This window comes from Acanthopagrus latus, chromosome 21, assembly GCF_904848185.1.
Source record: "Acanthopagrus latus isolate v.2019 chromosome 21, fAcaLat1.1, whole genome shotgun sequence".
Classification (NCBI taxonomy): Eukaryota; Metazoa; Chordata; class Actinopteri; order Spariformes; family Sparidae; genus Acanthopagrus; species Acanthopagrus latus.
In genome coordinates, this window is record NC_051059.1 from 9269669 (window position 1) to 9284809 (window position 15141).

Here is a 15141-nt window from a genome sequence, read left to right on the forward strand (position 1 = left end):
TGTTTTAGTTTGGAAAAGTGTGCCGTGCGTTTATAGGTTTGCATCAATGAGCAGAATCCATAATGTGACAGCAAATGGAAGTAATCTCAAGCAATGTTTAGCATACTGCAGTGCTACAGTTAATCCCACCACCACTGATAACACACTGAATAGCTATAACAGAACAAAACACATTTAAATTAGTTTTCATCGGCCCGTTCGCCATCAGATGGCCTGGTTTGCTGCAAAAACGCAAGTGGAAGGTTTAGATGCACTTTCAACTTGTACTCAGTACTCAGTTATGATTTCAAAAGTGAGTGAGTAGATAGTAGGTACGCCGTTTAAGCACAAGTACCCCAAAAAATGATCTAACTACAGTAATTTGAGTAGATGTGATCAGTCACTTCCACCGCTAATTAAAGGTATGTACACTTAAAGTAGATGAAAGCAGCTGAATTTGGAGTGTTTCTAGTCGAGCCTCTGCCAATCCGTACATTAACAGCATGTTCAGAATCAAAGGCACTTGTCTGTATTTGTTAAGATGGCTGAGTCACTGTCTTAGCAGGTAATAACTGGGGTGATATCAGACAAAATACGTTTGATTAGACGGATACAGTATTAGAGGGTCAAAACAACAAGAAATTCCAATGTAATTCCACTATATCTATGTTAAAATCTGTAATATCAAGCAAGCATTTCAAGGTTAGACAGGAGGGATTCCATTTCAGGAACGTTTCCTCCAACAACAACGTGTTCAAATAATCCACTTAACGCCGCCAAATGCCCGAGAAGTCATTATATCCCTGTTATAATTTCAAGGAGGACACAGTAATCAGACTTAATGTCACTAATTTACACTCCCCTCTGGTACACGATGGTGATGACATTCTCACTCTGATGGTCTGGACAGGTCTGATAACTCAAGTCTGTGTTTGTGCCGAGTGAGATAAGGCTGATCTGTAGCCAGCACTGACCGTAGCTGACACACTATGTGAGGACAAGTACAGCACGTCTCATTTTGGCAACTACTTCAGATGGAGCTTTAGTCCCTGGATGGAAATACGTATTGGTATTAGTCACATTTCCTTCCATTAAAGTTTCAGTCCACTCACTGACAGTTTTGTAACATTCGGGAGGCCACAAACGACTCCAGAGGACAGGAGTGATTTTTGCAACAGTTTAGTTTTCCGCTTGATTTTGTAGCCACTCATTGATTTTTCTGTGACGTCTGCCAGAGGCACTCTGCTGATTGCAGCAGTTTGAGTTAACGTCTGGTCCAGCTCCAGATCCAATACTGGACTGAAGAGGGGGGAAGCCCTCGAGTTAAGTGCTGCCCCGTCGATGCACTTCATCAGTCTAAACGGCCAGTTGTTTTATAAAGATCATAAAAAATGTCATTCTGAATGGCTTTTATTGCGGCATATCCTCATATTTTATGGTATATTTGCTAAAATGCAGGTAATATTTAAAGTAGTATTGGTGCTTAGGGGTGACATGCCTTCAGTGCGGTCTGTGCATATGGAAACTTCAAATAGGATTTGGGCAATTAGGTTAGATTTGCTTTAAGAAGGCTCTTAGAGCTGTGAGAGGATGAGGTGTGCAGAAGATCAGAGGTCTAATCTGAGTGTGCAATATAGGTTACTGGGGTTTATTCTACGTATGCCTCTGCTCAAAGAGTCCCAAATATTTAAGATAATCTGAGTCTCTATGAGGGATGGAAGTAACAAAAATGGTCTCCTGGGTGTCGTGAATGATGAATAGTAGCCAGGTTTATCACTCTTTTTGTCAGTTCGTGCACATTTCGTCACTCTCATTATGAATTCCTAAGCATTTTGATTTGTGCCCATTATTTTGTGTTACTTCCACCCTCGAGGCCACTTTTCCTTAGACGATAAATGAAATTGTGCTGCGCTGTGAATGATGAGGGATGAATGTGAGATGGGGAAAATTACAAATATGACTCTGTTTTCATTGCATCACGACTTTTTGAATCAAACTGGCTTCACGTTCATCAATTTGCCTCCATTTTAAGCAGTTCATTTTTCTTACCTCCACTTCTCATAAGTCTCCAACAACAAAAAAGCCCACTGTTTACAGCCTTTAAAGATATTAGCTTGCAAGAAGACCAAGAGCTGGAGTCACACTGAAGCGTAAAAGAAATATAATTGTTACAGGTTCACAATCTATAAACGTATACATTTCTTGACTAATTTTGAGCTGTTGGCGTGTTTTAAGTCATTTGTCCATATTCTCCCAGTGTTGTTTCCTTTTCATTCGCTTTTATTATCGTCCAATTAGTGTTGCGTTTTTGTTTATCGTGTTTTTATTTGTTTTTCTAAATGAATTGTGGTTAATGGTTGTGGTTATTATCAAGCACTTGATAATGTCTATTCTTCATGCACGTATTCATAATAGTTTTCCCTCAATAACCTCCCAGTGACTGCAGACTGATAGTAAGCAACCAATAATCAGTAACTATTTAACCTACTTGTTATCGGTACAGTGGATGACAGGAGGTGTATTTGTGTATTTTCTGAAAACACGTCAGTTATCTGTCTGCCAAAGTCACCTTCAGTCACTAAGCTCTTGTCTAACAGTTGTGATTGATAGTGCAGATAACAGTCTGATCATTTTAAATCTTGAGAGTGTTAAAGAGTATGAATTCAAACCTATTTAACCCATATCCCAGCTTTAATTAGTAGTTAAAGGGTTTCACAGGATTGAAGGTAAATCATGACTAGATCCCAGACTGGCCCTCTGTTGTCCTCTAGTGGCCACACATGTCTCACACACATCGTGCTGTGGAATATTTTCACTTGGTCTATTTTACAGCAGGAGCATAACTTGCAATTTTCAATCATAGCTTTGCATTGTGGTGAGTCCCCCCCCCCCCTTCCATTGCTTTTGGGTTCATACAAATGTTTATCAGTCTGTCCTGTCAGAGGATCCATAGCTGTACATTTGGTGCACATCACATTTTTGAAAAACACAGTGTAATTTACAGTCATATGAGTCCAGATTAGTTCCTGGAAATAAAAGCTGAAAAAAAACCACTAAAATCTGACAAGCTTCTTCCCATCACCACAGGAAGTGAACTCCGAGCGCACTTTCTCTTCTCGAAAACCCCCCCCCCCCCCCCCCCCCGATTTGGGAAGTTGACCTGCTGTAACACTGTCTGTGTGGAGCGGAAGAAGGGTCGTGATGATTCATTCACACTCGCTGCAACTTCAGTAGCCTGTTTGTGTTGAGATCTGACTGAAATCCATTCAGAAAAAGCTGGCAAAATGATAGCTGAGCAAAAGTTCGGAGTGAGATGAGTGAGAGAATTTTGTGGTTTTGTACAGGTTGTAGGGTAATTGCAGGGAACAAAGAAGAGAGAGATGAAACAAAATGAGTCAGTTAGGTTCATGATGGGGACATTTGTTGCATGTCTTCCAGTATTACCTACTATAGTATCTCTGTTGTGTCCCATGTAATGAGGCAAAAAGTAAATAAATACATGAAATTGAGGAATTGCTTGATTAAAAGACAGATCATATGTTTCTATATTCTTTGTAGGTTGTATCATGTAACATCTTATAACTGTAGTTTGCCTATCTGAGGGTTAAAAGGTCAGTAACAAGACAGGACACAAGAAACACAAAAGTACCAAAAAAAAAAAAGTTTTATATTTATGTTTTCTTTATTGTTTTTTTCCCCACATTTTGTATAAGCTAGTTCATTATAAACAGGTTTTTGTGGGCTGCCTCGTGTCTGAGCTGCAGACTCGAGGATTACCAGACGGTGGAGCTCTCTGCTGCAGAGTCACTGCACACTGCAGAAAGTGGAGATAACAGTGTGTTCATATGGCTGATAGAATGGCAGATAACACCATGTTGTGTGTGTGTGTGTGTGTGTGTGTGTGTGTGTGTGTGTGTGTGTGTGTGTGTGTGTGTGTGTGTGTGTGTGTGTGTGCACTAGTGGAAAAAGGGGCTTTGTAGTTCTCTGTAACCCCTCCGTGAGGGCAAGCAGACTGTGTGATTCGAGCGTAGGCGTGTGCATCCTCTTGGAATTTGGTTTCCATGATGTTTGCTGACTTCTCCTGTGAGGAGGCATGCTGGGACAGGAGCTGCTGCTGGTCTGAGGTATGCTTTGCCTCTTTGGGTTAGTTTTGTCTTCCCCGAGGCAACACATTTCTGGAGCAACCACCGCTTCGTGTTGGACAAAGAAAAAAAAAAATTTAAATGAAAAACTCTTTCATTTGTTTATTTTGAGCAACTAAAAGCTTGTTCTCTCTAGTTTGTGTAGCACTGTTGGTGCTGCCAGGCTCACATTAGTGCTGATAAAACATTTGAGATACGTTTACAGATAAGGATTCATCCTTCCTTCCTGTGAGAAGACGTCGTCTTGGCCTTTGCATTCAGGGATGTGCTGGGATCTATAACTTTGGGAGGAGCGGTGAAGTCGTCAGGGGAGGGTTGTGTTTTTTTTTGTTTTGTTTTTTTTGTCTTCTACGCTCCCCCCAACACACACATGCATGCCTCCACACAAAAGAATACACTTCACTCAGGTCTCACATGGGCAATGACATGTTATCATGTCCCTGTTTAGCTTTTACAGACTGCAGTGATTATGGTAATTGTTGCATGTGCCCTCTTATTCTCCAGCAGTCGGATGTGTGTATGTTTAAAGCAAGAAGCAACATATTATATTTCTCTCACCAATAAGCTCCATACAACGACCTCCTGTGAACCCCAGCATGATCACAGATTCTACTACTACTATGATTCTACTCCATTGCCAAAGCTTTAGACAGGTCATTCCCTATACAGGTCAAAACAGACACCTTTTTGGGGTTTTCTTACAATGACAGTGCTCAGCTGATTCAGGAGATATCGCAGCCTTTTTAACATATTAATCTATACGACTGCAGTGGTGGAATGTAACTTTGTGCCTTTACTCAAATACAGTACTCACCCACCAATTCAAGGCACTTCCAAACTTCAGCACCAATTTGCAGGATCCGTCGTGTCAGTTGAACACCACACATCTCTGAACTCTTCTGATTGTGAATTTGGCTGTCTGACTTTTATACTTACAGATACCCAGCGGCTAGGATATATGAATGTAGTCCAGCACCACAGAACAAAACACTGGAGAGGCGTATCCTCTCAAAGTTTACAACTACTGAACATTTCTGAGCTGGTGGATTTCAAGAGGCGCGTGGTTCCTCCAGGGCAGCCATTCTACAGACATATGATGGCCTCATAGAATTTGATGCATCACAGTAAATTGAATTAGCCAACTGTATAAAAAGTAGTGAAAGGTTTCTCTTCTAATCAGATGAGAACGAATTCCATCGACTGGTGTTGTTATGCCTAAACAAACTCTCTTAGTTTTCATGACTGAATAAACTGAATATACAAACAGAGCTTAAACGACAACACAATTCATACTGTGTTACTCTGTACTCTGTGGCGGACCCTGCCACCTTTCTAGCTTCAAACAGTGTTCTGGGGACCTTATTTCACTCTAAGAACAGCTTGTTCTTATTCAGTTATATTTCTGAGTTTGTATTAATTGTCGAACAAAACACCAGAAAGGCGCACCTCTTCAAAGATTAACTGAACTTCTCTGAGCACATGTAACACGCATTTACATGTGCTTAGAGAAGATCAGTTAATTCAGCTATAATAGCTGCGATAGTAAATCAGACTCACTGACACTGCGTGGATCGTTTGTCTGTGTGTATATAGCAGACATCAAACAAACCAATCCTGAGTATTATAAAAAAAAAAAAAAACACACAATAATAAGAAAGTAACAAGGCTTTAATTTTACATGAAACAAAAGAATAATAGCTAGATTCCACACAAAAAAAAGTCAAACAGTAACACCCTGAGCCGATTTATATGAAATGATAAAAGATTTGATCCGAAGATTATGTCGTAGAAAGAAATCTCCTGTGATGTTCTGAACATATTCTGAGTGAAGTCAAGTTTTACAACATTCTTAGCATTTAAATTAACTTTTCATTCGATGTGTTATTTATTTAATTAATGTATCTCGATCTAGTACATCTCTTTAACATCCTATTTGAGGGATCCCTAACCTTTTTTTTTTATTGTGGCCTGTAAAAGAATGGGGTGTATTTCCCGATAAATATAAACACACACCAAATATAACACCTGCAGATATACATGTTGCATCGAACAGATCTGAGAGCTGAGTGGCCTCCCACGTGGGGAGTGACTGTCCTAGACGTAATCCTTGCCCTGCGGGCCTGCAGAGCGGGACGCTGGGTAGCGTGGCTGTTTCCCTGAGCCGCCGGTGGAGCAGTTGCAGCAGAGGAAGCTCCCGCCTATAATGATGAGACTGGCAGCTCCCCATCCAACATACAGAGCACTGCCGAATTCATACCTGGGAATGATTCACACGTCACACTCAGACTTGTACGGACATTTAGAAAAGACAGCAAGGGGGGATTTTTTTTTTTCTCTTTCACAATTTACCAGCATTTCAAGTCTAAACACAAACTGATCATGTTATATTCGGTTTGGTCTGAATCAATTATCGGTGTTTGATTTCAAGTCATTATCGTTGAGTTGAACATGAAAAAGTATGCTAGAAAATCAAAGGAATAGTTTGCCATTTTGGGAAGTGCATTTATTTATTCTAATTGCTGTTGATGGTAATGGTAATACAATGGTAATGGTAAAACAAATATTGGCAAATATTACACTTTTTACACTGGTGTTGGTACTTCAGTAAAGGATTAGTACATGTTCCACCACTGAAAATATTAAACTATTCTATTATTATCATATTATTACACAATATGTAATATGTTATGAACATAAAAGGCGACATTTGTAGACAAGTTGAGGTAGTTGTGGGACAGAGTTGGACTGTTTGAGGGGCATGGTCATAACAAATAGGTGCTAGCTGTATGTGGTTGGGCACCAGCACACAGAAAGGGCATCTTAGAGTGCACTTTTTCATGTTTTCTCAACTGGAGGGGCATCCCAGAGGGCATCCTCACAGCATTTTTTTTTTTTTTTTAAACCAAGAAATCAACAACTTTTATACCAAAGCCCTGGTCATCTTAAGACTTTTCAAATGTGGAAATATTATGTATTATTAGTTTAAGGTAGTGATACAAAATGACAGCTTCACAAAAGGTGAGTGCTTGTCCTCTGCGTCATCATGCACAGCTACAGTGATGCCTGATAATTACTGTGAATTCCAGACTGAACAGCGGAGAAGGATGACCTCACCTGGAGTTAGTGGGTGTGAATGGGTTGTAAAAATCCTTCGCTATTCTGTGGCCATACCAAGATGTTCCCGCCAGAGCGAGCAGACCTGGAAAGCAAGGGCATACAAACATTTTTTAGATGCCTGTATTATACAGGTTAAAACACGCAGGAGGGTATCATCCGTTATCTATCATATTCATGAAGTAAAAAAAAAAAAAATTAATAATGAATGTGCCGCGAGCCAAACTACCGGTATGTTCAATAGTTATTGCATTATTGTGGGCAAAGGAAAATATACAGTAGGTTGGTGGAACAACTTTAGGGGAAAAACATATCCACCAGGTGATCCTCGGGCAGGGTGTGTATGACCTGAATAATCTCACAGTAACTGACCTGCAATAATGAAGATAACACCTCCAGCGAGAGCCACTTTGTCCTTTTGCGCCGGTGCTTCTGACATACAGGTGGTGCACCTCATGCCCACCATCTCCACCATCATAGAGATGATGCCCAGCAAGATGGCGCACAGCATCAGCCCTCGTGTGCCCAGCACAATCCCTGGAGACATGACATGGCACGGGACCACCAGAGTTTAGCAGGTGTCACATTTGTGTCAAAGTACATATATTATGTATACTATATTATAAGCTATATATGTATGTTTGTATGTGAATGTAGGTATATGTGCATGTGTTTAGCACATATGTGTATAAGCATATATGGGTATGTATATTGAAGTGTAGATTGTTAGAAGAGAGTATACAAAGGTACACCGGTTCAGCAATGGAAGTACATTGATTATGATTAATAACTGATTTGTGGAGAAGGGATATTACTAGATAAGGCTAAACTTCTCCCTACTTCTTTTCGAGCATGCCAATGCTTGTTAATGGAATATAATTTGCACATGCCTTTCCTATTGTCATGCTCATTTGTTAATTTAGCTAATTTAACTTTTTGCTTTGTTTCGTTTTCATGTGTCGAATTAAATATGCTTTCATTCATTCATTCATTTATCTCTTTGAGTATTTGAGTGTATTTCATGTAGACTTGTTTTCAAATCTCCTGATTCCAACTCCAGTACACTACTGGTTGACAAATGTTGTTGGAGGTTGGAGCCTATTGTCAGATTTCCTCCACAGGTATGAACGAGAAAATCATTTTGGAAGTCGAAAAACATGGTAGAATTATTATTATTTCACAATCATAATAATATATTTTAAGGAAAAGAGATGCTTTTATTCCGCACCTTTCTACAAGCTTTGTAGATGTTTTATTTAAATAAAAGATTTGTCTATGTAAAAACATTTACATTATTCTAAAGAAAAACTCCAGCAGATTTTTATATGCATTTATTCAAGTATCTCTCGAACTGAATGTTGAATTTCCGTGCTCCTCTTGTTTACAATGGGCACAAAGTTCTTCTCCAAACAGTCATACAAGCAATTTTTTAATCTGATGTAATTGGTATCAGCCTTGATAGAGAAAAATAAAGTCCCATTCATGCAGCTACATATACATTTGAAATCCGCCTATCTACAACTTCTGTTTGTTTTGAATAGAAAGAGAAGTTTCTGTTTGATGATTCAGCTGCTGGTATTTGACTGACGTGTCTCTGCACGCAAAGAAGTCTTACAAAGAAGAGGAGAGAAGAGGGCATTTTCTTAAAGCTCTAGGGCCATTTGAATGACCAGAGAGATTTATACAGTCCTGTTTTACAGCCTACAGGCCGGTGATTCCTAAACTAGTCAGGCATTTCAAAAAATCCAAATTTTGTTGAAAATCAAGCATTTGAGAAATGCACAATTAAAGACACAAAGTAATTGGTTGGCAGTTGGTTCACGCTACAGTATGATCAGTTGTTTGTCTTACAGAAGGCTTCATGAAAACAAGGTACGTAACACAACATTACCTGGCAGCTGGAGGAGGGAATCATACACTTTACACTGAATCTGACCAGTGCTCTGGGATACACAGGACTTCCACAGCCCCTCATACATCGCCTGAGCTGTGATGATGTTGTCTCCCGCGTAAGACGAAGCCTTCCATTCCACCATGACCGTGGATGCAATGGAGCCAATGACGCCCAGGAAGGCCAGCGTGAAGCCGAGGAGCTGTATGCCTGCACTGGCCATCGTTTGGTTTCAGAAAAGTGGGAAAAAGTTCCAGGAAAAATGGAAAGGAAAAAAAAAAAAGTTCTCAAAACTTTCTCGCTGTAGTTCCCGCTGGCGGTGGGTCAGATCCCAAACAGTCTCCCTACCTGTGCATCATCAGGTAAAACCCCAGAGGAGAGGAGAGCAGAGGAGAGGGGAGGAGAGGGAGGATCCAGGAATGTGCTGGCCTCAGGCTGATGTCAGGAGGAGCAGGACGACATCTGGTGGAGGTGACGCTCTCCTGCAACCTGACTCCTGAACTTCCAGCCTTACAGTGAGAATCAGACAGACTTCATTGACCCCTGGGAGGGAAACTGGGTTTTGTGTTGTTAATGATATCGTTGTGTTATCAGTAGTTGTAGTGTGTTCTGAAAAAGTGTGTTCTGAAAAAGAAACATGAAATGAAAGAATGATTCGGTTTTCCCAGGAAAGCACACGTCCCGAGATCTGTTTGTTCTGTTTTGGTAAATAGTGACTCAGCTCTTGCTCAACTCCTCTCCTGAAACCAACATTTAAAAAGAAAAAAACTGAATTCCTCGGCTCTTTTCTATATTTTGTTCATTCTAGCAAGCAATCGGAGTCACCTGCGCTCTGCTCTGTGAACTGATTTGTTGAATTACAGGATTTTCCCCCTTTTTTTTTTTTTTGTTGCGAGCAGGTGAAACCGTGGCAGAAGCTGGCCACTGACCAAAGGTTTTGTCTTGCCTAATTCAGACTTGTTGTCGGCTGCACTTTGTGACAGCGGACGTTTAGATTCCACAGGGATATTTGTTTCAATGCTGTGGGATCGCTGCGAGACGGAGGTTTGTATTGAATTTCATTTATCGGAATAGAAAATTACACCGATTCCTCTTTTTGTGGATGAATGGAAGCTAGAGAAAGTCGAGCTTGAGTTTAATGCATGTCTGATTTTAATCAGTGTCATCTTTGATTTCTTGCTCGGTGATACAAGCTTTTCTTCATGTTTCGACAGTAAAGAAATGGACAAAGAATTGGGCCTGATTGTGATCCTGGCGCTGCTTCTCTGCCCCAAAGGCAACACGGGCTCACAAACCTTTTGTCCATACAAATGCCACTGTTTCACTTCAGCCCAAGTGCTCTGCGCTGATGGAGGGCTGTCATATTTACCCAGGAACATGTCCCGGCAGGTCAAGGACTTCATCTTAATATCGTCTGATCTGCAGTACCTGTTCTCGTACACTTTGAGGGATAGCCCCCAACTCACCAAGCTTGTCTTCATAAATAATGCACTGAGAAGCATTCACTCGCAGGCTTTTGAGCATCTGGTTGAGCTGCAGGAGCTGGAGGTCAGTGGGAGCCCCTGGCTGGACAGTTTATTTCTGGGGACGTTCGCCAAGCAGGAAAACCTGACCAAACTGACGCTTAACTACAACGGGTTGAAGACGGTGCTCCCTGGCACGTTCGACTCTCTTATCCAGCTGGAAACTCTGCAGATGAAGGGCAACGCCATATCAGAGCTGCCCTCATTTCTCTTTGCGAACCTCCAAAACCTGCGTGTCCTGGATCTGTCCCGAAATAAGCTCGAGACAGTGACCTTTTCGGGTCTTGCAAGACTGGAGACCCTGAAAATGAACCACAACCTCATCAGCGAGCTCACATCTGACACGTTCCACAATATTTCTGGGCTGACAGAGCTTCACCTGGAGGGGAATAAGATAGCAGAGCTCGCTGACGGCGTCTTCTTTGCGTTAACCGAACTGCAGGTGCTGAACCTCCGCGGTAACCTTCTCACAACTTTCAGCGATAAAGTGTTTGGATTCGAGGCCTCAAATCTGACGGAACTGAACCTTAAAGGCAACAGACTGACGGAGCTGTCCTCTCTAGGCAGTTTTACATCCCTCTCCGACCTTAACTTGTCCTCTAATCAGCTCTCCAGCCTTCCTGAAGACGTTTTCAGAAATGTCACAGCCCTGGAGTATCTGGACCTGTCTGAAAACCAGCTCACCTCGCTGCCCGAAACGATCTTCAGCAGTCTATTCAACATCAAAACAATCCACCTGAACAAGAACAGCCTGAGCAAAGTGGCCGCCAAGCTGTTCGAGGACCAGGTGCTCATTCAGCAGCTCTACCTCGACGACAACCAGATGGAAACCATGCCGTGGGGCCTTTTAGACTCTTTTGCCATCCAGCACACAGTGAGGCTGCACGGAAACCCCTGGAGATGTGACTGTCACCTGTGGTATCTGTATGACTGGGTGCAGAGGAACAGCCAGGACATAGAGATGCTCGACAGGGTGCTCTGCCAGAGCCCCGGCTTTCTGCGGCGGCGGCCGGTCGCCTCCGTCGACAGAGAGCAGCTGGTGTGTCGGCTGACTCAAGACGAGGTGCCCGATTTCAGCCGCTGTAGCCAAGAAGCTTTCAAAGACACAGTGGTCATCAAGTGCAAAGTGGATAAATGCTCCCCGCTGACTGTGAAGGTGCAGCTTCAGGAGAGCGGCGGCGGTTTTAAGGAGCACACTTTCAACATTGAGCCTGAATATTCTCAATGTAGCAATGAGACCGCGATCTACAGCCCCATTCACTAGTTCTCCGAGTTAATCAGACTTTGTTCTCTGTGTAAATACGTCCTCATGCATCTGGCCGTTATTCACTGAAGGGGTCGCATCATACAGGATGTTCTGAATGTCACAGTCAATAATGTAAACAGACCTGTAACTCACCAGCAGCTGATAAACAGTTTACACGCATGCCGCTGAATGATAAGAGGGGTGGGTGAACCCTTTTCCTGCAGGGTTCAAAGGTGCGCTATGTAGTTTTGGGAAAGAAAGAGAAAGATCTTTTTTTTTTCTTTTTTTAAGCCTAAGCAAACTAAAGCAACAAACTCTCTTTGTTTTCATGACTGAATAAACAAACTGACATTAAAGAACAACACAGTTTCATGCTGTTTCACTTTGTTTATATGTGGCGGACCCTGCCACATTTCAAGCTTCCAACAGTGTCCTGGGACCTTATTCACCTCTGAAAACAGCTTGTTTATCTAGTTATGGAAAAAAAATTATATGTCTGAGTTTGTATTATTACCTCATAAATATTGGAAATATAAAAAATCAGAGTTCTCCAAAACTACAAAGAGCACCCTTCAAGATCTGATCACTGATAAAAGGAGCTATGAGTTCAATCTGATCAATCATGGAGACTTTGTGAAGTTTTGGAACACACTGCCCATGTGATATGTCAATAAAATGTCATATTTGCATCATCAAATGATTAACTTAACACTTTGAAAAGACAGGAAACAGAGTCCCTCCTCAGGGCAGTGATGGGAGAAGTATTAGATATTCAGATATTCAGATTCAGATATGTGGAAAATGGTCCCCCACGGTTGGAGGTGAGTGGAACACCACTGTGGTAAATACAAACAACAGCTTTCTAACAGTGTGTCGGACGTCATGTAGGCGCTGATGACAGACAGAAGTCAGTGTTATGTGTTGAAAACATGTATGTTGAAGTAAACACGTATGTAGCGCTGTGATTCTTCCCTCTCACTGAAGTTACATAGTGCGGAAACAAGTGAGGGGTGGAGTTACTGAGACAGAGACACTGTTCGCTCTGCTACAAGACACTGAACCATCAACATGATTCTGAAGCTGCCATTTTCAAGTAAACAGAAAAGTTACCTAATGTTGCTACCACAACATAAAACCCTGCACTCTAAGTTTTATTTGTGAAATACTATCAATATATACATATATACCAGATGAGCTGTGTGGAGCCATTTTATGGGTTTGCTTTGTTTTTTTGTGGTTGTTTTGTGCCATTTAAAACAAGTGGAAGGTGAAAGTTCACCCGACTTTCCATCAGCATGGGGGTGAGTAGATAATGACTGAATTTTCATTTTGGAATGGATTTATCCTTTGATGCTACTTTTGACTATTTAAAAAGGGCTAGCTAGTTTAACCTTTAGTAATGCATCACATTTTCAGCACTTTCAAAATAAAAGTAATGAATATCAATATCAAAATATGCAACGTAACCTGTTAATGTAGTTGTCATGCAGTTAAATGTACAATATCATCCTCTTACAATGTAGTGGAGTAGATTTTAAAAAGAAATGGTATAAAATATGCTATTGAATTATTATACAAATACCTAAAAATAAATGTTGATAGATATATTGACTTTGCTTACATTTCAGCACTGCCATATAGTTCTAAATTGCGCAGGATTGCAGTAGTGACCCATCCTGTCATCTCTGGGTTTGAAAAGTCCTCCTCTGATCACTCCACTGCTCCTGAACACTGGGAGGGATGATAAAGAGGGAGGGAGGAGGGAAGCCTTGACACAACAAGGCACACAGATGGCTACACCTTGAATACAGCACTCTAACCCGGGGTTAATAAGGGTCAAAGGCCAGGGGGGTCGATTGGGTCCTCGGTCCGAGTTGAACGACATCACAATTCACATGACAAAAAGCGATGGCTGTCTTCCTTCCACAGTTTGGAGGGACGGCCTCAAGTTGGAGGTAATCCTCACTTGACCAAAACTACAGGATAAATGTGATATTTAAAGTGCTGGGTTGTTAGCTAATGAGCAACGAGACATGTGGAAGTGGTTAGGTGAATATGTTTGTTCAGCGAGGGGGCTGGGGTTGATGTGGACGTATAAAATATTATGTGGACTAATGGGATATATCCAAGTCAAAACAAAACATGTTATTTTAGACATAACATTAAATGATTTCTGGGTTCTCTTTCATATCATTCCCGTTATCGTAAAGTGTTTTTTGGATAGTTGCTCTACTTAGTCAATTTTCAAAGACCACAGCAACTCTGATTTATACATATAAGTGTAGCCTAATTGTTATTCAAAAATTAAAAAATGTTAATATAAACAAGGAAACTGCAGAATTATATATGTTTAATCTAACTTTGTGTTTCAGCCTCTCTTCAGTTTCACTATCAGGGGTCAGCTGAACCGAATACCTTTCAAAGTTGTACTTACTGCTGCTCTAACCAGTGATTTTGCTAGAAAATACAAATAACAAAAATAACTGACATGGAAAGCGTTGCTCAGCAGGTACACTGCTTGCTTATTAATAAGTGGGTCGGCACTTATAGGACCACTGAATTTAGCAAGGCACTTGCTTTGACAATCCACAACTTTACTGTTTTGGTTTCGATTTCACTGCCCTCCTCAATTTTGTTTCCAGCCACAACAAACAGTTGTTATCAGTAAAAAAAAAAGCTGTGAAGAGCTTTAATATATGTCACGCTATCTGACTGCCATAAATAAGCAACTGTATGCTAACACATTGGCAATATCAACTGTGCAAGTTGATTGTATGTCAGCAATGTGTTTACAGCTTTTTATGCAATTCAGCCTTGAGATTCTTAACCCCCACGGTTCAGTACATGCAGAACGACTTTAATTTCAATAATATTAGATCTATAGTAAACACAGTACTTAATATGTCAAATGACAGTCATAAAAAATCCAATTTGTTTATCAAAAGTTAAAGTTTGTAATGTGCAGCGTCTTATCTTGACCTCTCCAAACCAAGTGTTGTGTTTCTAACAGAAACACTTTTCCAAGGACAAATGTTTAATGCATCATTTTAAACTTATTTCACCAAAACTGTGCTCAGTGTGTTTGGTATGTTTGAAAAATCTGTAAAGATGGAACCACAGTTGGGTACGGTGTAGTTTCAGAGGTTAATAGACTTATCTTCAGTACCCAACCACCTGTCAGCATCCGTCACTGCCACGTTTTGCCGGGCAAACTAACAGCAGCAGGGTGTGAGCGCAGTCCTGAGG

General features: G+C 41.1%; 2 protein-coding genes across 3 annotated transcripts; one reads left to right on the forward strand and one right to left on the reverse strand.

Moving 5' to 3' along the window:
• Positions 1-5788: 5788 nt before the first annotated feature.
• Positions 5789-9605, reverse strand: cldn1 (claudin 1). 2 transcript variants are annotated; one of them, XM_037082775.1, is made up of 5 exons: positions 9475-9605; positions 9127-9341; positions 7608-7772; positions 7236-7320; positions 5789-6378 (listed from the first exon to the last, which is right to left on the reverse strand). In XM_037082775.1, exons 1-5 carry the CDS (start codon positions 9483-9485, stop codon positions 6216-6218), a joined length of 639 nt encoding a protein of 212 aa, XP_036938670.1. In that variant the 5' UTR covers positions 9486-9605; the 3' UTR covers positions 5789-6215. The 2 variants fall into 2 exon arrangements, with proteins under 2 accessions (XP_036938670.1, XP_036938671.1); XM_037082776.1 differs by lacking the exon at positions 9475-9605 and having other exon boundaries at positions 9127-9470.
• A 411-nt stretch (positions 9606-10016) lies between these two features.
• Positions 10017-13079, forward strand: zgc:153913 (carboxypeptidase N subunit 2). The gene is made up of 2 exons (XM_037082774.1): positions 10017-10170; positions 10341-13079. The coding sequence occupies exon 2, from the start codon at positions 10348-10350 to the stop codon at positions 11911-11913; it is 1566 nt and encodes a 521-aa protein (XP_036938669.1). The 5' UTR covers positions 10017-10170; positions 10341-10347; the 3' UTR covers positions 11914-13079.
• The last annotated feature ends 2062 nt before the right edge of the window (positions 13080-15141 follow it).

Bases quoted from the DNA above. Each gene is read 5' to 3' on its own strand.
- cldn1 (XM_037082775.1), bottom strand. The intron at 7,321-7,607 runs GTCAGTTACTGT...CTTGCTTTCCAG, and splicing joins TGTTATCTTCATTATTGCAG to GTCTGCTCGCTCTGGCGGGA. The intron at 6,379-7,235 runs GTGAGGTCATCC...AATCATTCCCAG, and splicing joins TTCACACCCACTAACTCCAG to GTATGAATTCGGCAGTGCTC.
- zgc:153913 (XM_037082774.1), top strand. From the start codon at position 10,348: ATGGACAAAGAATTGGGCCTGATTGTGATCCTGGCGCTGCTTCTCTGC.